The 24,291-nt window shown below is 39.7% G+C and overlaps 1 protein-coding gene across 1 annotated transcript; it reads left to right on the top strand.

Moving 5' to 3' along the window:
* The first annotated feature begins 873 nt into the window (after positions 1–873).
* Positions 874–22,772, top strand: LOC109621641 (carbonic anhydrase 7). The gene is made up of 3 exons (XM_029860473.2): positions 874–1,465; positions 12,300–12,510; positions 18,897–22,772. Exons 2-3 carry the CDS (start codon positions 12,453–12,455, stop codon positions 19,844–19,846), a joined length of 1,008 nt encoding a protein of 335 aa, XP_029716333.2. The 5' UTR covers positions 874–1,465; positions 12,300–12,452; the 3' UTR covers positions 19,847–22,772.
* Positions 22,773–24,291: the final 1,519 nt, after the last annotated feature.

Genomic DNA, 24,291 nt, shown 5'->3' with positions numbered 1-24,291 from the left:
GATGAAAACAACCAGAATTTTCAAACCGCAGAAAATCGCACAGGTCGCTAAATTTCGCATCTGATAAAACAAAAAATTTTGATTTTCTGAGGCCTACATTATCACATGTTAAACATCAAATATGTTCATTTTTATTTTTCAGTGCTAGAATATAGACATTGACTGATACACTGTCAAGAAAAAATAGTGATATATATCCCATATTTAGTGTGTAATAGTGCCTTGAACTTTTCGCATTTTTTACTGCCGCACCCTGTAGGTATAGCTTCCGGTGTGGAGGAGCATTTCATACTTAGCCGCTGTATGCCAGAACAGACGCTGTTTGAGCTGTACCACCTTGGCGAACAGACGCTCGGGCGTACCTCCTCAAACTAGCTGAAGTCAGAAGGCCAACCGTAATGTCCAGGCTGCACTAACAGCTAAGTACACAAATCTAAGCTAGCGGTCTTTTCCATCGATTGACCCGTGAAGGCATGAGGTAAGATCTTGTGAGGACCAGAGCTATGTTGGACGCTCTCCTTATCGTCTCATTTTGCAGACCAAACCCCCCCCCCCCACCCTCCTATTGGAAACTGAACAAATAAAGTCACCACTGCACTGTATTTGTATCATATATCCTTCCATCCTTTGAATCATATATTATATATCCATAAAAACAAACAACTTCCACCAGATCAGCAACTCTAGTAGAAATCTGTTTCCGTTTCCCATTGCAGTTGGTAGATTTAGATTTCTTCATAAAATCAATTATTCGAACACTAATACAGTACAGTCACAGGTACAGCCCACCCATGCAGCCCGAAGGCAAATGCGAGCAATGCCTACATATACTTCTTATCCGGTTGTCATTCGAACCCATAAACAGCTTCTCACTTCCCAGCAAAACAACGCAAATCCGACACGATATCCCGACAACGAAAGCAATTGAACAATTGTAGTACCCATGTAAAAAGCATCCGGGTTTCCTCCAATGCCGATATCCCGCCACAACCAATCCCAGAAATAGCAAAGAACAGAACAACCTATTTACAAGTTCTGGACCCGCGCCAGGTCCCGTCCAGAACGGTTAAAAACTGGAGCAATCGGTCGCCGCCGCCCCAGTTCGAATCGTATCGCGCCGGTGTCAACCAGCAGTCAAGCCCAAACGGCTCCAGATAGTAGCCCTGAGAAGAAATTTGCTGAGCAACGCGCGCCAGAAGCTTGTGGTGACCTGCCAGAGCTTGGGCGTGTCAACTCTACATTTCATTTGAATATGATTGCCTGCCCACCGAACCGAACCAACTGAAACGTACTCGCGACTAGGCATACGTACAAATTACGCGCGCGCGCGCTCTCGCCCTTGTACGGCGGTGGTGGTCGGCAAGATCAAGTTCGCTATCCGGGAATTCTCGTCTAGAAGTTGTGGGAAATTGCGTTGGCGTGAGAAAGTGTGGCTAGCTGCATGCGGATCAAGTTGGTGTGTAGGGTGAGTGTACTAGTTGTGGACGTTATGGTGGTTCCTAACTGGACAAGCAGTGATGGTGAATTTATGTGTTGCAAAAGTGATCAACTTTGGAAGGAGATGTGTGTTTACGGCTGTAATCATTCTAGTGCATTGGGATATTTGTTGGTCAATCAACACAATAATCATGATGTTATTTCATACAGGAGTAAGATATTACTTCAAAATTGCCTGGGTTTTCCTAATTTTCGATTTACAGAGACCTCTACACTCAATCATTAAACCTTTAGAAATTCATAAATAGCTTATGATTTTTTTTGCCATTATTTAATTATATGAATTTCATATGAATACCTTCTGAAAAGGAGTTTTAATAAGTTATTCTTATAGCACGTCATAAGAATATCTTTATAAAATGAGTTTTCATAAGTTAATCTCATGGCATTCAACTAATTACAATTATGGCAAAAAAAAACTTGAGGTTCTTATGAATTTCTAATGAATTTTCACACTGTTTTTTGGTTGTGTGTAGATAGGAGCTTCGCTTAAAAAAGTGACACAATGTGCATTAAGAAGTTAAAAATTACCGCTGCCTTGAAAGTGCTCTTAAAAAATCATTTCAGCATCTCTGTTGACCTTAAGGTGAATATAGACCGAATCCACGCCTCGGATTTTCAAAAGCACAAATTTGACGAACCAAATATTGTATCGCGCTGAAAAGTTGATCGATTGGTCACCTGCTGGTGGTGACCAATCGATCAAGTTTTCAGGGTGAACCGTCATTTGGTTCCTCAGATTTGTGCTTTTGGAAATTCGACGTGTGGCTTCGTTCTATATTCACCTTAAACTAACCTTAAGATATGACTTTTTATAATGTTAATTTGGACCACTCTTGACGGCTTGCCAATACTTGGACACAGGAACTTCCGAAACCGATTCCGAGACGAGCCGAAAGAGAGCGTATTTCACATCTGAAAAGGATCCTTGGAGGAATTCCTGAAGGTATGCTCATAAAAAATCGTGAAACTATCACTGCTATGTCTTCAGGGGTTCCCTCAGGCATTTCTTCTGGGATTTCTTCAGAAATTCTTCCTGGGATTTGCTCAGGAATTTCTTATGGAATTTCTTATGGGATCCTTCAACAACTTGTCCATGATTTTTTCAAGAATTCCTTCAGGGATTTCTTCAGGGAATCGATTAGAAATTTCTCCTGGGATTCCCTTGGTTAGAAATTCATCCTGCGACTGCTTCCATGATCCTACCTGAGGTTTTTTTTTTTTTGGAATTCCTCCAGAGATTCCTACGGAAAACCCTTATGGGATCCATCAGCAATTTGTCCAGGAATCCCTTCAAGGATTCCTCTAAGAATTATGGAGGAATTCCAGGAGGTGCTCCTGCAAGAATTCTTGGAGCAACTCCTGGAGAAATCCTTGAGGGTGTAGTGTCCGGACGGACACCGTGGTGTTGCGAATCAGCAAGACCAGACCATTCCGATGACCGAAACTCTCTACAACGAGGAAAGAAGCAAAGAAACAACCTACTCGTGAGAAATACATTACTTTTTTTTCATTTTCCTCGTATGTTTTGTTTTGCCGGTGGCACTGGCCCGCTACCAATACTGTATGCCCTATTTCCCATTATCTCAGTACAATTCTCATTCCCTACATTCTCTTCCTGTCCTACTCTCTGAATGTTTTAATCCTTTGGTTTCTGAAGGATATATTTTTTTATCAACAATATGAACTGAATGTATGAGTTTGATAAAAAAAAAATAGTTATGAACATCACAAACCTGCTTCATCATTATTATCATCATCCTTCATTCTTCAGCATCATCTTTCATGATTAACCCTTCATCTTCCACCTTAGATTCTTCATCCTACATCCTTCATCCTTGACCCTTCATTATCATCATAATCATAATCTGAGTATTCCAGCCACTTGTCATCCAAATACTACCCCACAGTAAAAAAGCTAGCCAACATCTCTGACCCCCATTGTGCGTTGAACCCCATTTTGACAGCACAATTTGTAAACAGTAAACTTTTCTGGACCAACACTTGAAAAGCGCGTAATATTTTCCACAACAAAAAAGAAAATTTTCAAAAATACTAGAAGAATTATGAAAAAATCTAATTCTCTTAGCTGAAATATGTTACAATAAATAAAAACGTGTTCAAATTAGGCCGCAATTGGGGATGTAAAGAACTTTTTTTGTTAAAGAAAAAATATCACTCGTAAACTACGCCTAAATCAAATGTTTGACCTGAAACAGATGATGACTTCAAAAACATGGCCGCATCGCAGCCAGTTGGAGTATTCTAGATACTACACACGAAATGTAAACCAAAACTTCACCGTTCTTCAAGAAAACTGTATTGTGTCAACAACCATCAAGACAGCCGGCATGCACATCACTCGTTTTTGTTTAGTGTGTAACCTTCACCTCTCCAGACAAACCTTGAATAAGGACTGAAGTAGATATGAATGTTTTACTGTTATTCCAAGGGGGAAGACAGCTTTGCTCAGAGCAAGCTTTTGTTGATCGAGCAGCTGTGAGCTGCTCCCGTTGCTCCCATTTTGCTCAAACATTTTTGTCTGATCCAAGTAGTCAAACGTATGACGAACACTCGATCCGTCAATCTTGGTTGGATTGGAAGTCTTGTTCCAGGATAGGAACACAAAGTTTTACTATTATTTGGTTCGATTGGCTTTTATCCTGAGCCATAAAGTATTCAATGATGGAATGACCTTGCATGGAAGTGGTTAAATTTTACAATTGCTTAACTCAATCTTGTTATTAGGAAGCTCACGGCAGTTGATCCGTATGTGAATTCCTAAGGCAGCTTTTGCGGGGCCCGGTTTGTCCCAGGCATAAAAATCCTAGCCAGTTGCAGGCTGGGTTACGCATAGGCATCGCCATTACCATAAGCATACTGAAGACACTTTTGTTATCCCACACCACACAACACCACACCAGTGGACGAATTTCTTCAAAGAAAAGAAAACTTTCGTGTTGGTGAGCATGGGAAGAAAAATACTTTCTGATAAAAAAGCGCACCGGAATTCACCCACAGGTTTATCTTACACATCATTTTAACAAAAAAAAAATATATATGAAAGGCACGGACGGGGTATCCTGCAAGCAATACATGAATGTTCCATTGCGTAAACAAATCAATCATATGGTTGCTATGTACGGCTAACGCTGTGCTGAGCAAAGCGAGTTGCTCCGAGTTGCTCAAATTTTACTCAAGATCAGCACAGAGAGCAAAAGCTGTCTTCCCCCTTGTGTTATTCAACCTCAATACCTATCTGTTCAAAACAGCGAAAAACCCGTTATTGCGGAGATTCCACCTGTTTAGACTCCTGCGCGAAAATTAGTTGCGTGGATTTTTCTTGCGTGGGCCCACAGATATAAAACCAGACCGCGTCCTGGTAAATATTTTACGCTGTGTTGTTAGGTTCACATGTGGTAATAGTTTTGCATTGTAAACAAACATTTATAACGCACCTACGCTGAAAATGAGCCTAATCATTTATTTGCGTCGGAATCTATAAATCTTCGCAACGGGCAATATTGATTGAATTTTATTACGAAACATGTAAGTTGTTGTAATTATCTTATGTGTCTATGGGAAGAAAATGGAATTGAACTTGTATGATTTCAATGTGAAATAAATACTAATACCAGTTACGCTCTTTCCTCAACTTCGTCCGCAGAAAGCGTTGATATGATTTTGGGCTCGTTTTGACAGCTCATGACAGCGAAATCTCGGTTTGCCGTGACGCACACATTTTCCAAGTCGGTTTCTCCCTCCTAGATCATAATCATCGTCATGATCACCATCATCTTTCATCCTTTATACTTCATCATCATCATCATAACCATCTTTTATACTTTATCATCGTCATCATAGCCATTATCGTCATACTTGCTCCTTCATCTTACATCTTTCATCTTTATCATTATAATCATCATCATCATCATTCTTAATTGTTTATCCTTCGAACTTCATCATCATCATAAACATCATCATAATAATCATCATCATAATAATAATCATCATCATAATCATCACCATCATTATCACCATCATCATCCTTCATTCTTCATCCTACATCCTACAATCTTCATCCCTTATCATGATCATCATCATCCTTCATCCGACATCCTTTATCATTCATATTTTTAAACTCTATTTTATTTAATTTCAATCGTATGCTAGTATCTCACAATTTAGTCTTCATTTTTCATTCTTCATGCTTCATCAGCATAAACTGCTTTATCCTATATCCTTTATCCTTCTCCCATCATCATCATCATAATCATTCATCCTACCCAATAAAAATTATTGCTGTACAACAGCTGCTCTTAAGCTTGATATTGAAAATTTCGACTGAATAAGCTGTTCATCCCTCATCCCTTATCCTTCGTTCTGTATCCTGCATCCTTCATCACCATGCACCATTTTCCATCTTTCATCTTTTATCCTTTATCCTAGCAGCGTCCAATTGGAATTGCTCACGTAGTGCCCTAGTGGACAAAAGAGCTGTAAATTAGGTTAAGTGATTAAGAATTAAAAAAAATTATCATCCTACATCCTTCATCCTTCCACCTATATATTGTATCTTTTATCCTTCATTCTACATCCTATAAGGCATGAGCATGAGCATGAGCATGAGCATGATTGACCGCCCGCGGTTGCTCCTCTGTTATTGCAAGGAGAGCTGCATTTACACAAAGAACCAACAGGTGATGCTTAAGACTAGCTTTCTCCTCATTGTGTAAATGCTGGAATCCCAATACTTTTCAATAAGCAATACCAGCGCCGGCCGCGTCCGAATGCAGGTCAATTGAGGATAGGGAAGGAAGTGATGACGTGATTCTCGCTTAGGCCAATAACCGAGGAATACTCTGCGTTACTACGAGTAATCACTAGGAGTTTGGATACGGGTAGGGATGATTTGTTAGGGGCTTTGTTTTGGTAAACAAATTGCTACAATCACCAGACCGATTCTTGTTTTGCTATGAACGATGCACTCGTGAAAAATTGAATACGTCCTCACATACGCGACATGTCTGGGAATAATGTCCACCGCACAATCAATTCGAGAAAACAAACCCGTCGTACGGCTGATCCCGGATACCACACTCACGCCTCGATCACTATATTTTAAATACCGGATGGCTTCCATTTAATTTTTTTATATAAAAAAATAGTTCGCGTAAAACGAGTTTCGCGAAAATAAGAAACGGAAGAAACACACATCAACACCCGTGAAATTACGAAACTGTACTCGAAGAAACAGAACACGCGAAATTACGAAACTAAGCTCGACACGCGAAATTACGAAAAATCGACACGGACACCATGGTCTACCAGCCACTGAATCGTACGGTAATCTTAATCTTTCTAAAAAGGAGATGCTTCGCCGCTTTGATCGCTGCTTGTAAATCTGAAAAAGAAAATAGTATTAAATGATGATACGTTCACAACAGTTATATTTTTTTGTAAATTGTGTTATTTACACATAGGACAAGTTTACCTGCATCCCTCTGAAACAAACGGTATATTAGCAGTGAAAACCAAATTACAAAAATAGAATAAAAACAATTAATAAACAAAAAACAGTAAAAAAAATAAACCAAATCTTGATCCTGCATTTAAATTAACAAGATTGGAAATAGCAAGATAAAAGTTTGGTATGGTATGGTAGATCTTACGCCGTAACGCACCATTCCAAGGTGATCTACCCACGTTACGGGTTACCTTCATTCTACATCCTATAGGGCATTTTAAAAGACGTTTCAAGTCAGCTGTTTTTTTGTAGTGTTTACCTATGTTGAAGTTGAACTGGTGGGCCTATATATTTACATTTTTGCTTACCTAACATGTGATATTAGTTTGGGTTATTGGAACCGTTTTCTCAGATCAAAGCATTTTTGGTTCCGTTTCGGGTCCTGAGTATCTGTGCAAAATTTGAGCACGATCGGTTGCTTCTACACTTTACGCATTGCAATTGAAATTTGTATGGGATTTCGTACAGGGTGGCAACGTAGAAATGATACACTCGAAAACTGATGCAAAATTCAAACAGGATTTAATTTTTCTGCAAATTCAAATTTAATAACACAACAAAGTATTAAACTTACAAAGTATTTAGTTCAATTAGAATCATTCCTCTTTGTTCTGAATAACGGCTCGCCGACGCTTCTCGAAGTTATTACAAGTAGCACGCACCTCTTCGTCCGGCATTTCATCCCAAATTTTTACCAAACGGTTTTTGAAGGTATCCAAAACCAAGTTCTTCGCGTCGCCCAGGTTCCCTAGCATGTATTCCCATGTACAAAATTCCAGTAGGTTCAAATCGGGAGACGAAACCAGCTATTCCACGGTAAATTTTGCTTGCATCACTTTTCAATGCGTCGGTGCTGAGTCCTGCTTGAAACAAATACTTTCTTTTCCAAACAGTTTCTTGGCACTGGGGAATAGGTGATCTTTGATGACGTGTTATAAAAAGTACACTTCGTTGATTTTTATGCCCCTGTCGATGGACAACAATGGTAATTGGCCTTTTGTTGATATATCGCCTCAAACCATCACCGCTGCAGCACTTCGATATCGTTGAACCTCTCGTTTGTCGGCAGGTATTTCACGAAGACTTGCTTTATATACACGATCATTTTGTTTATTCAGAGACGCTCTCTCTCTCTCTTCTTGGCGTAACCAACGTCCTCACTGGGACAAAGCCTGCTTCTCAGCTTAGTGTTCTATGAGCACTTCCACAGTTATTAACTGATAGCTTCCTCTGCCAATGACCATTTTGCATGTGTATATCGTGTGGCAGGCACGAAGATACTCTATGCCCAAGGAAGTCAAGAAAATTTCCTTTACGAAAAGATCCTGGACCGACCGGGAATCGAACCCGTCACCCTCAGCATGGTCATGCTGAATACCCGTGCGTTTACCACCTCGGCTATATGGGCCCTCTCAGAGACGCCTCCAAAGTAAAAAAAAATGTTGTGAGCAGCGTGCGTCTTAGGCAGAACGCAAAATCTGGCAACCCTGTCGGAAATATTCTTCAGAGTCAATCCGTGAATCCTTTGTTTCTTAAAATCCCCATATCTAAGATCCCGTTTCCCCAAGCACACTTGTTTTCAATGCAACAGCATGAATTGCAACGTATGGCTCCCAAACTAGTATATCACTTTCACGTTGCCACCCTGTATGGGAAAGTATACTTTATCCTCCTTTATCCTTCATCCATCATCAACATAATCATCCTTCATACTTCATCATGCACACTCAATTTGAAAAACCGTGTTCGGTAAACTTTTGACGAAAATAGAACAACTGAATACAGCTATACTGCATTGTTTACCTTTTACACCTGGTTTTGACAGTTGGTGTACTGAGCCACAGTAAAATCGATTACCGAAGCTACCGAAATTAATCTGCTGTTCTATTTTTGTCAAAAAAAGTGCTGAACAGGCAACTCAGGATTGAGTGTGTAATCATCACCATCCTTAACTCTTCATTCTACATCTTACACCCTTCAGCTTTCATCATGATCTTCGCCATCATTCTAACCATCATTATCATCATGATCATCATCCTTCATCCTACATCCTCGATAGTTCATCCATTATCCATCATTATTTATCCTGCATCCTTCACTCATCAGTCATCACCCTTCATCATCATTTTAGTCATTATCTTCATCTTTTATCCTACATCTTTCATCATTCACTCTTCATCCTTCATCATGATCATCCTTTATATACTATCCTTCATCTTTCATCCTTCATACTTCCTCATCATAAACAACACCATAATGATCTTCACGTGTCCACGATCATAATAATGATCATCATCATCCTCCTTCATCCTCCATCGTACATCTTACACCCTTCATCCTTTATCATTATCATTATTATTCTTCATCTTCCATCCCACATCCTTCATCTTTTATTCTACACCCTTCATTCTTCACTTTTTATCTTCATCATAATCATCACCAGCATCATCGTCCTGTTATTTTTTTTTCTTCATTCTTTTCCATCATCATCATTCTTCATCCTTAATCTTCCATCCTACCATCCTACATCCCATGTCCTTCATCCTACATCTCATACTTTATCCTTCGTTTTTCATCATCATTATCATAATCATCATCATCATCATCATCATCATTATCATCCTTCATCCTACATCTAGCATTCTGCATCCTGCATCCTTTATCCATAATCTTTCACCTTTTATCATTCATCATCGTCAACATTCTTCACTTTTCATCCTTAACGTTGAACTTTTCGTCATTGAAATCATCGTCATCATCAAACATTTGAAAGCAGTTTTTTCGTTCAAAACAAAAGCTTTTGCTATGAAAATATATTCACTGTACTCCACATGAGGAATATAATGCAGTGAATATATTTTCATGACCCTTGTTTTGGTTTACAGCGAGAAAACTGCTTTTTATTTTTCGAAAAATGATGACGGATGCTTGAGCCTTAATGATCATCATCGTCATCGCCTTTGGCTTACCCTGTAGAGGTAATTCGCCATTTGGTTACCCTCACGGGGAAATTCGATTTTTTGATGTGGCTTACCCTCTCGGGGGCATTTGCCAGCCGCTGTCCTACAGGTCTTCTTGTACCATTCAGATCTCTTGGGAGCACCAGCTTTGTAGGGTTGTTGTTCGGCATTCTCACAACATGTCCTGCTCATCGTAACCTTCCAGCTTTTGGGACCATCCGGAGGCTAGGTTCGCCGTAGAGTGCAGCGAGCTCGTGGTTGCATGTCCTCCTCGAGCATAGTCCATGTCTCGTGCGCGTAGAGATCCACCGGTCTTAACAGCGTGTTAAATTCATTAAAAAACTCCTGGGATCCTTTAAAATTATTTCCAGGAATTCTTTCTAGCATCTTTGATGGGATTTCTTGAGGAGTTCCTCCTAACATCAGGAGGAATTCCGGAAGCAATTCCAGGAGGAATTCGTAATAGAACCACAGGAGATATTACTAAACGAATCCCAAGAGATATTCCTGAGAAAATCCCAGGAGGAATTCCTGGAGAAACCGCAGAAGGAATTCCCAAAAAAATCGCAGTAGGAGCTTCCGAAAGAATCCGGGTGTGAGTTTCTGAAAGAATCTCAGAAGGAGCTACTGAAGAATTTCCAGAGAATTCTTGAAGAAACCCCAATTAGAACTCGTGAAGGAATCCTTGGTGAAAATTATGAAGTAATCCCTGAAGCAGTTCCTGAAAGAATGCCTGGAGGAATTTCTGAGGGAATCCCTGGAGGAACTCTTGGAGGAATCCGTAGAGAAATTCCTGAAGAAATCCCAGGAGGAATCCCGGATTTAATACCAGGAATAATTTCCAAACGAATCCCATGAAGAATTACTGATGGAATCACTGGAAGAAAAACTCTGAATTAATCCATGTATGTTGTTATTTCTGCACGAATTCTTGAAGGAATTCTTGGAATTTCTGAAAGGATTCTTTTTAGAAAGTTTTGAAGTGATCCTGGATTAATTTTTGGAATTCCTGGGAAAAATTACTGCAGAACACTTCGAATAATACCACAAAGAATTATTATAGAAATCTCTAGCGCAATTCTTGAAAGAATACATGGAGAAATCCTCGAAGAATTCTCTAAAGAAGTACCTCGAGAAATACCTAAACGAATCTCTGCCAAAATTCATTCAGGAATCCCTGGAGAAATTCCTGAGGGAATCCTCCAAAAATTCACAGAAATGGTCACTGGATAAGCTTCTACAGATATCCCTGAAGAAATCTCCGGAATATCTGGTGAAATCTGAAGGAATTCCTGAAGGAATATTTACAGGAATCCATGATGTATTGAAGGAAGGTGGTGGAAGCCTTGGAAAAATTTCGGAAGAAATTCTTCGATGCAACCTTAAAAAAGTTTCTGAAGCATTTCTCGAAACAAACTCTAAAATAATTACTATCGGAACCCTTCATGGGCGTCCATGGACTAATTAACGAAGAAGAAATTTCTTAAGAAATTCGTGAAGATTTGGAAATTTCCTGGGTTTTTGCCCTCAAAACGACGTTTATTTGAATCGAATACTTCGTGAACTTGGCCGCACACTAGCAGCTTATGGTGTACTAGACGGTACTTCTCTTTCCCTTGCGAAACCGGTTCCGGCATATTCAGATAGTTTGTCCATCAATTTGAGTGTCTTTAGATGGTTGTAAAAAAAACCGGGATTAAGCCATGGACTACCAGAATAATTGAGCCAATTATCCGGATATTCCGTAACTGATTTCCTGAGAAATATTATGGAGAAATCCAAAGGGAAAGTTTCTAGAGGTTTCTGGGGGCATTTCTGGAGAAATTTCAGAAATGATCCATGAAGGAATTTATGAACGCCTGCCTCGAAAAATTGCTGAAGAAATGACTACGGAAATTTCTAATGGAATGCTTGTCGGAACTTTTAGAGGATTTCTAATGGAATTCTTGAAGTAATACCAATGTAAAAAAACTAAGAGATACAATATAGGGCGTTAAAATTGTACCAAAGCTGTTTTCCAATACAATCTAGTCAACTTTAAATGACCAAATCTTAATTATTTCCCAACCGAAATCCGAATTCAAATCTTTACTAAGTACAGAATGATAAAAAAAGTAGTGAAAAGAAATGAAAATCTTAAATTATGCAAAAAGATTGCAGTATTGTTATTAGTTATTAATTTCTTCTGAAATTATCCACAGTACATAGTTAGTGAAATAAAAAAAAAACACACACACACACGAATGTTCAAATAAAGAACCACCAAGCCCATAACTGGTACACTTACCTAACAGTAATTTATCAATTCTATCCAGATAGTGGAGATAATTAATTGAAGCCTGTCAGCTTAGTGCGTGCCATTAAGGAGACTTCGGAACCCGTCGTCGTCTGTCATCATTGGAATTGGAAGCTCGTAGCTAATCCGGATTAGGCGTGGCAACTGGCGTGGTGCTGATTGATTCGCGAAAATGAAGGTCTGGTTCGTGGCCCTAGTGTTGACAGCAGTGCCGTTGGTGAACAGTGGGCGTAAGTATGTTTGATTATGATCAGGGCAACTATATTACCTGTATATGCCTTTGCAGAATCGGGTCACTGGAGCTCATGTGGCATTGATTCGTATATGAATATCATTATTTATTCTGTGTTCTATGACTAGTTGATATCAAGGCTCAAACCTGGATTAGGATATAGTAATTTCCTAAAAAGACATTTGATTGTTGATTTGATATTTTGAAGGGTTTCATTTTGCAGCATTGTCATCTTAAGTCCGTATCTAAAGGCTAAGGTGTCCCAAAGGAGCCTAAAGTTCTTAAAATGGTAAGGACACAAACAAATAATAAAAAAAACGGTACAAAACGAACGCAGTTTAGAGCGATAAAGCACAAAGCTAGTAGCGGATCTTTTTAAAGAAGATTCTCCTGTGATTCATAGAGGAATTGCTTCAGGTTTTTTTTAGGGATTCCTGCACAAATTCCGCCAGCAACTTGTCTTGGACTTCTGATGTGGAATGACCCCCTAGGACTCCTTCAGGAATTCTTACTGCACCTTTTCTCTAGGAGTCTAGGGCTCCAGGGATTCCTTCATAATTTCATGTTCCTGGGATTCTTTCAGAAGATCTTCCAGGAATTCCGATTTAGTTCGGCGGTTCTTCCTTTCTCCTGGAATTCCAGCTGCGAATCTTCAAGCATTTCCTCTTGCGGTTCCTCCTGCAGTTCTTCCAGATTTTTTTTCTATGACTGTTCCATAAATTCAAACTGTGGAACTTCCAGGATTTTTTCCAGGGATACCTCAAGAGATTTTTTCTGGCATTTTCGTAAATTCCATCGGTGACTCTTCCAAGGGTTTCTTCAAGGATTGATCCAAGAATTTCTACAGAAACTTTTCATGCGATTCTTCTAGCAATTCTTCCGATGAATCTTCCAGAAATTGTAACTGCGGTACCTCCATGAATTCTTCTAGGGATTTTTTTTTCCGAAGTAACACACATGTCACAGAGTCACGGCGGCGCATGTTTTTGTTGCGCAGAAGTCACTGGGACTTACTTCTAGCAAGTAAGTATTTATTTGTTAGAAGCAAGTCACGGCAACTTCTGCGCAATAAAAACCTGCGCCGCCGTGACTCTTCTGTGACAATTGTGTTACTTGTGTTCTGGCATTCTTCCGGGCAATTTTTTAGGATTCTTGCAGAATTTGTTTTTCTGCGATTCGTATAACGACTCCTCAATGGATTCCATCAGATTACCTCTGCCGATGCTGTCAGGTATTTCTCCATGGAGCATCTCTTCAGAAATTCGGCTCAATTGGCAAGTTCTGGGAGATTTGTGCCTCAAAACATCTGTTAGGATTCCTCCAGGAGTTCCTGATGGTGTTTCACCAGAATTTTTTATAAATATTGTTTCAGCAATTCCATTCGCCATTTAGCATTAGCTAATCGCACAAATTCGTAGTTGGTACAGTCCTAGACCGCTGCTATGAGGGTTGCCTACTTCCCGTCCGAACCAAAGCACACATGTTTGGGACTAATTTCTGACCTTTAGACAAGACAGACGCAATCCTCCAATGGTCGAGAACTGTCCTGGCCACGTCCTTGTGACTTCTGAGAGAAGGGAAAATATAGTTAATTGGACACCTAAGAAAGATGTAGACAGCTCTACGATCTCTCTGGCCTTTAGTGGTCAGGTGTTGTTAGTGGAAGGGCAAACTCCAAAGGATACGTTTGGTGAACGTTCAGGCGCATTAAATATTATTGGATTATGTTAGGACAGCTGTCTACATAATTCATCTGGTTTGTTTTTCCATCACAATAATTCAGCAATTCCTTATATGATATCTCTAGAAATTCCAACTATACCTCCCGGAATTGTTCTAGGAATTCCTCTAGCGATTTCTCTTGAGATCCCTTCGCGAATTCTTGCTGGAATCTTTTAAGGAAATGTTCTTGGGTTTTCCAGAGGTTCTCCCAGTAACCTTCAGGAATATCTCAAAGACTTGATCCAAAGATTCTCTCAGGACCTCTTTTTGGCCATCCTTCAGAAATTCCAGCAGGGATTCCACAAGCAGTTCCTGCTGTGATTCTTCCAGCAGTTCATTCTAGACCTACTGCTACTGTGATACCTCCCGGAATTCTTCTTGTGGTTTCTCTTGGCATTCTTGCTGAGAAACTTTCTAGGATTATTTCAGAAATTCTTTCGGTGATTCTTCCATGGATTTCTCTATGGACTAATTTAGGAATTTCTTCAGTATTTATCCAGGGATTCTTCATCGAATTCCACATGGAATTCCTCCAGGAACTCCTTTTGGCCTTTCTCAAGAAATCCCAATAGAAATTTCTAGTGGTATTCATACAAAAAACTCCGGTAAATATCATAGTAAGAATTGCTAGCAGAAATTGCTAAAGGAATCTCTGTAGAAATTTCTAATGAACTGAATTAGAAATGACTGGAGTTGCTAAAAGGAGTTCCATTGTGGAATACCTAGAAAAATCCCTGGTAGAATCGATAGAAGCATTTTTTGGAGGAATCCATGGAGGAGTCCTTGGAGAAATCGTAGGAGGAAGTAGTTCGGATAACGCAAAATGTATTTTGAAAAATCACGAAATGTAAGGTTTCCCATGGGGTCTCCAGTTAGCCTAGTGGTTATGGCTATGGATCGCCAATCCGGAGACGGCGAGTTCAATTCCCGTTTCGGCCAGGAAAAATTCTCTCGACTCCCTGGGCATAGTGTATCATTGTACTTGCAACACAATGTACAAATTCATGCAATGGCAGGCAAAGAAAGCCCTTCAATTAATAACTGTGGAAGTGCTCTAAGAACACTAACGGCGCCGACATAGTGCCGCTTCAAAGTGAGAGTGGGAGTGCGCGTCCAAAGGATTTTCGTGGCTTTGCTGTTGTTGATATTCTTTTTTGCGGCTTCGCACACGCGCACTTCAACTCTCACGCGTAACTATAACGGCACCCTAAGTTGAAGAGAGGCAGGCCAAGTTCTAATGCGAACGTCGAGCCATAAGGATGAAGAAGAAGTGCCTGTAGAACAAATCTTACTTAAGTGTTGATGCTCGTGTGGAACCCAGAAAAAAAAACAGACGTAACACTGTCACAATTGCCAACCCATCCCAAGTAACACAGCTTGTTATATAAGAGTTTAAAATTCAAGTTTCGAACTAACTCGATTATATTATTCTTGCATTTTTAACGTCGTATCCCGAGTAGGTGGAAAAATCTGATGAATAGCATATTCAGTTATGATTGATTGAATTACTGAAGAGCAAAAACTGATATTGGTTTGATTGATATAAGAGGTAAAAGAACAGAAATAATAGCAAAATCTAATATGGTGAACTACTCAATAATAGCTCGTTAAGATATTACAAGATCAAAACAATAGCAGACAAGATTTGTCACTTTTTTTCTAGAAAAAAAAAAACAATTTAAAAAATGGCAGCAACCAGCATCGAACCTATGACCTTAGGATTCACAGGCGGCGATGCTTACCACTCAACTGTGGCTCGCTGTTGTAAATATCATGGGAATAAGAGCATGCGGTTCTTCGTTTCCACAGCTCAGAAAGGGGCACGAGGCATTTCACTAACATTCAGCCATCTCTATGGGTGTATGTGTTCCATTTCGTGCAGAAGAGCTGAACTTGTTCTTATGTAGAAATTTTCAGCTATTTCGACAAGAACAAAAACTGATATCATATCACTTTGAGCTATTCATGCGATATTCATTAGAATTTTGAATAACTCTTCAAAATCACATCGAGCTATGACAGCAAAAAGTGTTCGATTCGAGATATGATTTAGATATTCTCGTCTACCCGGGATGGGATACTTATATATTCAAAACAGCGCAAAAAATGGCGGCTTATAAAACATCTTAAGGCCGCACGGGACGACGTGTAATTTTTCCTATCTTCCCTCTCTTTCTAACAATTTGCCTCGCGATTTTGAAGAAGCAAATATCAATTTCCGCTGCACTGACGTAGCTGAAACTTTAGTCGATTGTGCACCACAAGTGAGCAAATAAACGATCAAATTTCTAGTCAATAATATGAAGTAGAAGTTGAGATTTGCATCTTACTAGCAACAGAGCAATGGCGGACGATTCAACCACCGTCCCGTCCGGCCTTAAAGGTTATATAAGATGTATCCCAATACTCTTATAGTACTAATAATTGCTTTCCATTTAGCTTTCATGCATTAACAAAGTTACTTTTCGGCAATGGATACTTGGAAAATACCTTAATAATACAAATATATTCATTGGTTGAAACTAAGCTGCTTCTTAGTAATACGATTTGTAAAATACTATTATATAACATACCACATGCATGGGTTCAAATTGGAAAAAATGATAGTGATATAACTTGCGAGAGCCTTGTTTATAACGAACTACATAATAATATAAACATCATCTCATAATGAAGATATAGACTACGTAGCGACTGACAGAAAAGAATATATTACATATAATTTTATGACTTCAACAACGCGACAAATTGTTCTCTGGTGATGAAGACAAAGACCATATTTTCTACAACAAATTATTGACAATTTACGCATTGGTTTATTTTCAGGAAGGGTAGTGTTTTTTGATTGCGATTAAAGATTTATGATGGAACATATGATTTTACCTATCTAAAATTCAACCGCCCCTGAATTGCGTTGAAATATTCATTTTTTTTTTTTTTTTTTTTATTATCTTTATTAAAGAGACTTTCAGCCCGTGGCTGGTTCATCTCTGTTGAAATATTCAGATTGAATCAATCAAATGGTGCATTTTTTTTTCTAAATTTTCTATTTTTCCAAATTACGGTGAGAGCAATATGGCAGCTTTTCCAATTGGCTTACAGTGCCGTTCAGAAATGTTGCAATCAATATTTACTTTTTTTAAATAACTGAACCTCTGGCTAACTACTGATTATTACTCAAGTAAAGTTCGAGTATTTTAAAACTGAGGAAGTAGATTCCTTAATAATTTCGAGCGAGCAATGAAAGCGTGGGTTTTGTTCCATATTTTTTTAATTTGTGTATTAATATATCTGTTCGGTACTGTAATCTACATGACGTTTCTTAAATAAGAACAACCAATCTTTACACGTCAAGCTTTTTGAAACAAGTTCAAAATACGTTAAATTTGCACCCCGAGAGCAACTTTGCAACCAATAACGGAAAAAGCATTTATAATACGTCTAAATAACATCATTTCAACATACCCTCACTCTCTGTTTTCTTAACATTTAGACTACGCCAAAATAACATATTTATAGCTATACTTTTAGCGGGGCTATACCTGTCAAAATGGCAAACTAATTGTCAATAGTAAATAATTGCGATGGTCTGATGGTCCGACGGAATTTGGTGTTTCCCGTGGAATTATAGGTGGTCGATGATTTATCCGACCATTCAGTGTTCCGTATAATCCCCGCGGTAGCAGGAAGAATGACGACGCAGTGCATTGGAGCACTGAGAAAAGGTTCCGGTGAAATTCATGTGTGCTAGAGGTGAAGTTTGAGTGCCGGAATTCACGCTGGAGTTGGAATAGCACCGACTGTTGGATGCTGATTTTTTCACATAGGCCGGAATACAAGTTGCGCGGTGTTTCTGGATGGTATTCGACAGACCAGTTGGTAGATCAGCAGCCTGTACATTTTGGCCTTGAGGATGTTGGCCAAATTTGTGTATGGTGATCCTAATTAGCGCGGGGACGTTCGTAAGGAAGGATATGGTACCCGGCAAACGGTATGGGGGACTGGAACATCAATTGTAACCCCATCGACCGAGAAGTGCTGATTGATTTTTTTTCAGAAACTTCACTGTTACTTTGGGTCAATTCCCTTGAACCACTCACTCTCCCCCATCGGCCAGAGCCTCCAGGAATGGTTAAAATCAATGCATACAATGTTTGCATTTAGGTTTATTTTTATCTTCATCTTTTTTCTGTTGTTCTGTCGCGTTTGCTTTTATGATTGAATAAGCAACTTAATGTTTCTGTTATATAATAGTTATATAAACATATTTCATACGTGATATAGATAATAACATATTTGGTGTTGTTTGTTTTCGATTAGCATAATTACAGCTGGATATTAACACAAGATGTTTTCTGAATCGCTTATAATTCACTTAAAAACATCTTTGGAAATACTGATGGTCCAAAGATGTTTTCTGTGTTGCTTGGGATATATACCTTTCGTGACGAACCAGCACCATTCTAGACTAACATGTGAAAATGTCGTAACATCCAAAAAAATGACAAAATTAAGGTCTTCATGGACCTCAAGAATTTCGGAATAGACTATATTTCATGGTTGTCTGAAGGAATAAGGAGTAAAACCTAGAACTTTTCAAATCCATATTTAAAAAAAAATCTTCTATAACTGATTGTTATTTCTTTAATTTGCTCGTTTCAGCCTATCCTCGCACAACCAGTTCCTACTTCGACTCGAACGGATTCTTCCAGTTTACGGATAAAACTCATCATCGATTTTACAACTTTTACCAACATGTGACTGAACCCATCCGCTCAGAAAAACTCATCTCGACCAACGAAGTTTGGCCTACCGCAACCTCAAGAAACCTCATGACACAAGGTTCCTTCTCCTATCGTGAAGAGGACGACTTCGGCCCATCGAACTGGGGAGCCCTGAACGCCACCTGCGAGGGTATGTACCAAAGTCCAATCAACCTAATCGCCAATCGGTCCGTGATCGTCCATCGGAAGCGAGCTCTGGAGCTGGAGGGTTTCAAGAACGTTCCGCTAGCCATGGTAGTGGAAAACGAAGGCGGAGCCGCCGCTTTCTTTCCCGAGTTCCGGAAGGACGATCTACCGAGACTACGTGGAGGGCCGCTTCGGGGGGAGTACCTGTTCTATCAGTTCCACTACCATCTGGGGTCGGAGCACACGTTCGACAAGAAGAGATATTCGGCTGAGATGCATCTGGTGTTCTACAACGAGCTGTACGGATCGTTTAAGGCCGCCCGGGATCACGCCAATGGAGTGGCAGTGATTGCGTTGACTTATGATGTGTTGAAAAGCCGCAGGATCAATTCGCTGAATAAGTGGACCCGGGCTTTGGCGGAAGTCATCGAGGAGGGAAGCGAGTACAGCATACCTCGGCAGGGGTTGTTTTCGGTGGGTGAGGTATTGGGGGACATGGAGTGGCCGTACTTTGCGTACGAAGGAAGCCTAACGACGCCACCCTGCTCGGAGACGGTACAGTGGATTGTGGCTAGCGAGCGGCGGTTGCTGACTCGGAGCGAGCTGAAAACGATGCGAACGATCAAGGGAAGAGGTGGCGATTGGGTGCAGACGGCGCGACCAACGCAGGCTCTCAATTTCCGAAGGGTGTTCATCTATTGATGTTTGTACATGGTTGGTAGAGTGGGGTATGGTGTCCGTTTAAATAGATCAAAGCTTTTTAATTAATTTCGGTACCTGCAAACCATGCCAATTTGAGCGCGATCGGTTGTGTCTACGTGTTGCACATGGCAATAGAAGTTTTCATTGCAGTTTTTCCTGAAATCATACACTTTGTTATGTTTTTGTTCGTAAAGGGACTGAAAAACTTTGTCCAAGAGCTATGTTCTACAAACATTTCCATAGCGTTTTTGTTTCAACATCTAAAGGAATGACAATAAATAACAAAATGTATCTGTTTAAGCAATGTCAACGAATAAACTTTGTTTATAAGCGTCGGATTACTTCGTGATCTTGGACAATGTTTTTCAGCACATCTGACCTGTGATGTTCTCTTATGGTTCAAGAAAAAGGTGAAACATCAAGAAATCCCATTGCATTTTTGCATACAAACTTTAGAGGCACAAATCTGACGAACGCACTTGTTTATCCTGGCTTTGCTCACTTGCCAAAAGGGGCTGCTTTTCTAAATCGAGCGCATATGTTTACGAATTTACAGGATTGATGCTCTTGAAAACGTGAGTAGGGGACCAAGTAGGCTATTGTGGCAGCCATATTTGTATTCTCTGATGTTTCTCCTTGAATTCCATTACAAACTTTCAGATGCGTTGCACAAGTTTAGGCAAAATTGGTGCCCACGAAAACGAAGAAGTACAAAAAAAATCGTAGACATAACCGATCGTCCACAGTTGGAATGAAACTAGAATAAACTTAATCTGGTCAACAGCGGTGGAATTTGTTTTTCCTACATAACAGATGGCCCAGCCTAACTGTTAGCATAGATTGAACATCTAGAATTTACTTACTTGTCTGCAATAACTGAATGTATTCCTTGAATTTTCATAAGAAATTATCAAAGTGTTGATTTGTGAACTGGATTTTAAATATAAGATATAGCAATAAGATAAGGAAGATTGTACATAGTATACGGATACAACATGAAGAAATGCGACCTACACCCGAGATGAAACACCTCGCTCCATCTATCGATACTCTGTGTGCCATTAGTTAATAAGGTAATTTCTGAGCTCTTCCTATCGTTGAGATATTTTTAAATGTTCTGTAAGATATTAGGCTGGCAAGACAATAGGATTATTAAAGCAGCTTTAAAATTCCATCCAGAGCTCACTTCAAAGATTACAAATATCTACATCTACAAGTATGTCTGAATCTAACATTAAAATGATGATTCAAGTCAGTTTTATATAGCTCATATGACAACAATTGTGTATGATATGGTGAAGCCGTCTCGAATGGAGCTTTTATTCATTGCTGTGCTGACAGTAAAAGATACAAATCCTCTCCTCTCTCCTCTTCTTGGCGTAACGTCCTCACTGGGACAAAGCCTGCTTCTCAGCTTAGTGTTCTATGAGCATTTCCACAGTTATTAACTGAGAGCTTCCTCTGCCAATGACCATTTTGCATGTGTATATCGTGTGGCAGGCACGAAGATACTCTATGCCCAAGGAAGTCAAGGAAATTTCCTTTACGAAAAGATCCTGGACCGACCGGGAATCGAACCCGTCACCCTCAGCATGGTCATGCTGAATACCCGTGCGTTTACCGTCTCGGCTATGGGCCCGATAAAAGATACAAATCTCAGATTCTAATCCACGAGCAAAGTTTTTTTTTCTTATCTTACAAAATTCATTGTGTCCATTAGAATAAGGAATAATAGTTTTAACTAGCCAAATGATAATCTTAATTGAACAATATCGAAATTCATCAAAACAACATACTTTAAGAGCTAATAAAATTGTAGTCTCGAAAAAGGTGGCAAATAAAGGGTGTCCACGATGAAATTGGCAAAATATTTTATAACTTTTGATTGCGTTCGCCAAAATAGCTATTTTTTGACCTTGAATAGTATATTATGTGTAGCTAATACCATAAAATTTTCATTAAAATCGGTTGAGTATTGGCGGAGATATCGTTGAAATAAGGTAATTGCGACTTGAGAATCTTGTGCAAACAAACTTTTTGGAAAATAGGTACCACTTTTTTGCCGTTTCAACTCTGGCGCCAAAAATACCGAACCGATTTCAATGAAAATTTTTATGTACGTAAAGTATGTATGTAGAAGTAATTTGACAAAATTTCATTCAATTTGATCATACCGTTAAAAAGTTATAGCCATATATGTCGCACTATGTCACAATAAACAGATGTGGTTTTTGATATAGTGAAATTCAAACTGGCCTTTAAAAGTACTCAACAAAAATGGCTGAAATTTTCACTGTAAACAGTTTAACACAACAATTTTACACTGTCAAAGTTTTATAAAAATCGGAACAGTGTTACCAGTTCTACAGTCGAAATAGTGCACGCGGAACTAAAAATGGTCAAAAAGTACCTAAAATTAACCTTGAAGCGATTTGAGCTTTGGATATTTACTAGAAAAAGTACTGAACCGATTTCAATCAAATTTTACCACCTAATTGATACTATGTTAAGAATATCAAATGAAATTTTTGAAACGTTTTTATGAGGTAACAAAAAAGTTATAGCCTAACCAATTTTTTGAAATGGGTGCCCAAATTTTCTAAAATCTCATTTAATGATATCGACAATATCTGCGCCAATACTCAACCGATTTCAATGAAAATTTTATGGTATTAGCTACACATAATATACTATTATGTGTGCCAATTCTGTGTGCCAATTTCATCGTGGACACCCTTTATGTTTTCAAAACATAAAATTTTAACATCAATGACATGAAAGTCATGGAAAATAATCGGTTCTTAATTGAAATTAAGCCATTGTAACAGTTCTGTGATTTTACATTTTCTTCATTCCACGAGAAGCACATATTTTGAGTTTCTGTTCAGTGAATATACTACTGGGGATAGAAAATTTCTCTGCGGGTCTTTTAAAACCCTTGAAAACCCATCCGAAACCTCCCAGAACCTTTTCAAACACCTTGGAACTCCTCTGAGACCCTCTTGAAAGCCCCCAAAAATCAACAAATATGTCAACCGAACCAATCACACCTCCACCCCACCCCAACTTAACTGACAGTTTCGACTTCCACAAAATTCTGTGAAATTTTCTGTAACTCCTTGAAACCTTTCTGAAACTCCCATGAAGGTCTCTTGATGCCCTCTTTAACCTCTGAAACTGCCTGCATTCCCATGAAACGCCATGAAAAGACTAGAAAAAAAAAACCTGAACCTTCTCTGAATCTCCCTTGTAAGTATTCCCCATAATTCGTCTCCAGTTAACCACTTTGAAACCCCTTTATTCTATAAGTAGGGTTCCTTGAAGTAGTCACAAAAAAGTTTGGATTGGCATATCGACCCCATTCACAGTTCCTGTCAACATACATTTCACGCCTTTGGAAAAGCACAAATGTAAATAGTCACAACATTTTCTACGAAGTTTCAAGAAACTTTTCGAAAAACTCTTCTAGTTTTGGATTCCGGGGACAACGGTACCAGACACTTACCTTACCTTACCGATCAGGCTAAGGCCGGGGTGGTCTCTGCTGTACATAATAGCCGTCTCCATTACACTCGGTCCATGGCTGTTTATCTCCAGTTCCGCACTCTGCGTAGGGTCCGCAGATCGCCCTCCACTTGGTCGACCCACCTAGCTCGCTGCACACCACGTCGTTTTGTACCGGTCGGATGACCCTCGAGAACCATTTTTGTCGGGTTGCTATCCGACATCCTGATGACGTGACCCGCCCACCGTAGCCTCCCGATGTTCGCGGTGTGGACGATGGTTGGTTCTCTCAGCAGCTCGTGGTTCATTCGCCTTCTCCAAGTCCCGTTTTCCATCTGCACTCCACCGTAGATGGTACGCAACACCTTCCGTTCAAAAACTCCAAAGGGGCGTTGGTCCTCTGCACGTAGGGTCCATGTTTCGTACCCATAGAGAACTACCGGTCTAATCAGCGTTTTGTAGATAGTTAACTTCGTGTTACGGCGAACTTTATTCGATCGTAGAGTTCTGCGGAGTCCAAAGTAAGTACGATTTCCTGCCACAATACGCCTCTGAATTTCTCTGCTGGTGTCATTGTCGGCGGTCACCAGTGAGCCCAAGTACACGAATTCTTCAACCGCCACGATTTCATCACCGTCGATATGAATTCCGAGTGGCGGGCGCGAACATTCCTCCCTGGAGCCCTTTGCCATCATGTACTTTGTCTTCGACTCATTAATGACTAATCCGATTCGTCTGACTTCACTCTTTAGTCGGATGTACGTTTCCGCCATCGTCTCAAATTTACGAGCAATAATATCAATATCATCAGCGAAACCAAGCAGCTGAACGGACTTCGTGAAAATCGTTCCACTCGTGTTTATCCCCGATCTCCTAATTACACCCTCTAAGACAATGTTGAACAGCAAGCACGAAAGACCATCACCTTGCCGTAACCCTCT

This window comes from Aedes albopictus, chromosome 1 (assembly GCF_035046485.1).
Source record: "Aedes albopictus strain Foshan chromosome 1, AalbF5, whole genome shotgun sequence".
In the NCBI taxonomy this organism is placed as follows: domain Eukaryota; kingdom Metazoa; phylum Arthropoda; class Insecta; order Diptera; family Culicidae; genus Aedes; species Aedes albopictus.
This window is presented reverse-complemented; position numbering and strand designations above follow the sequence as displayed.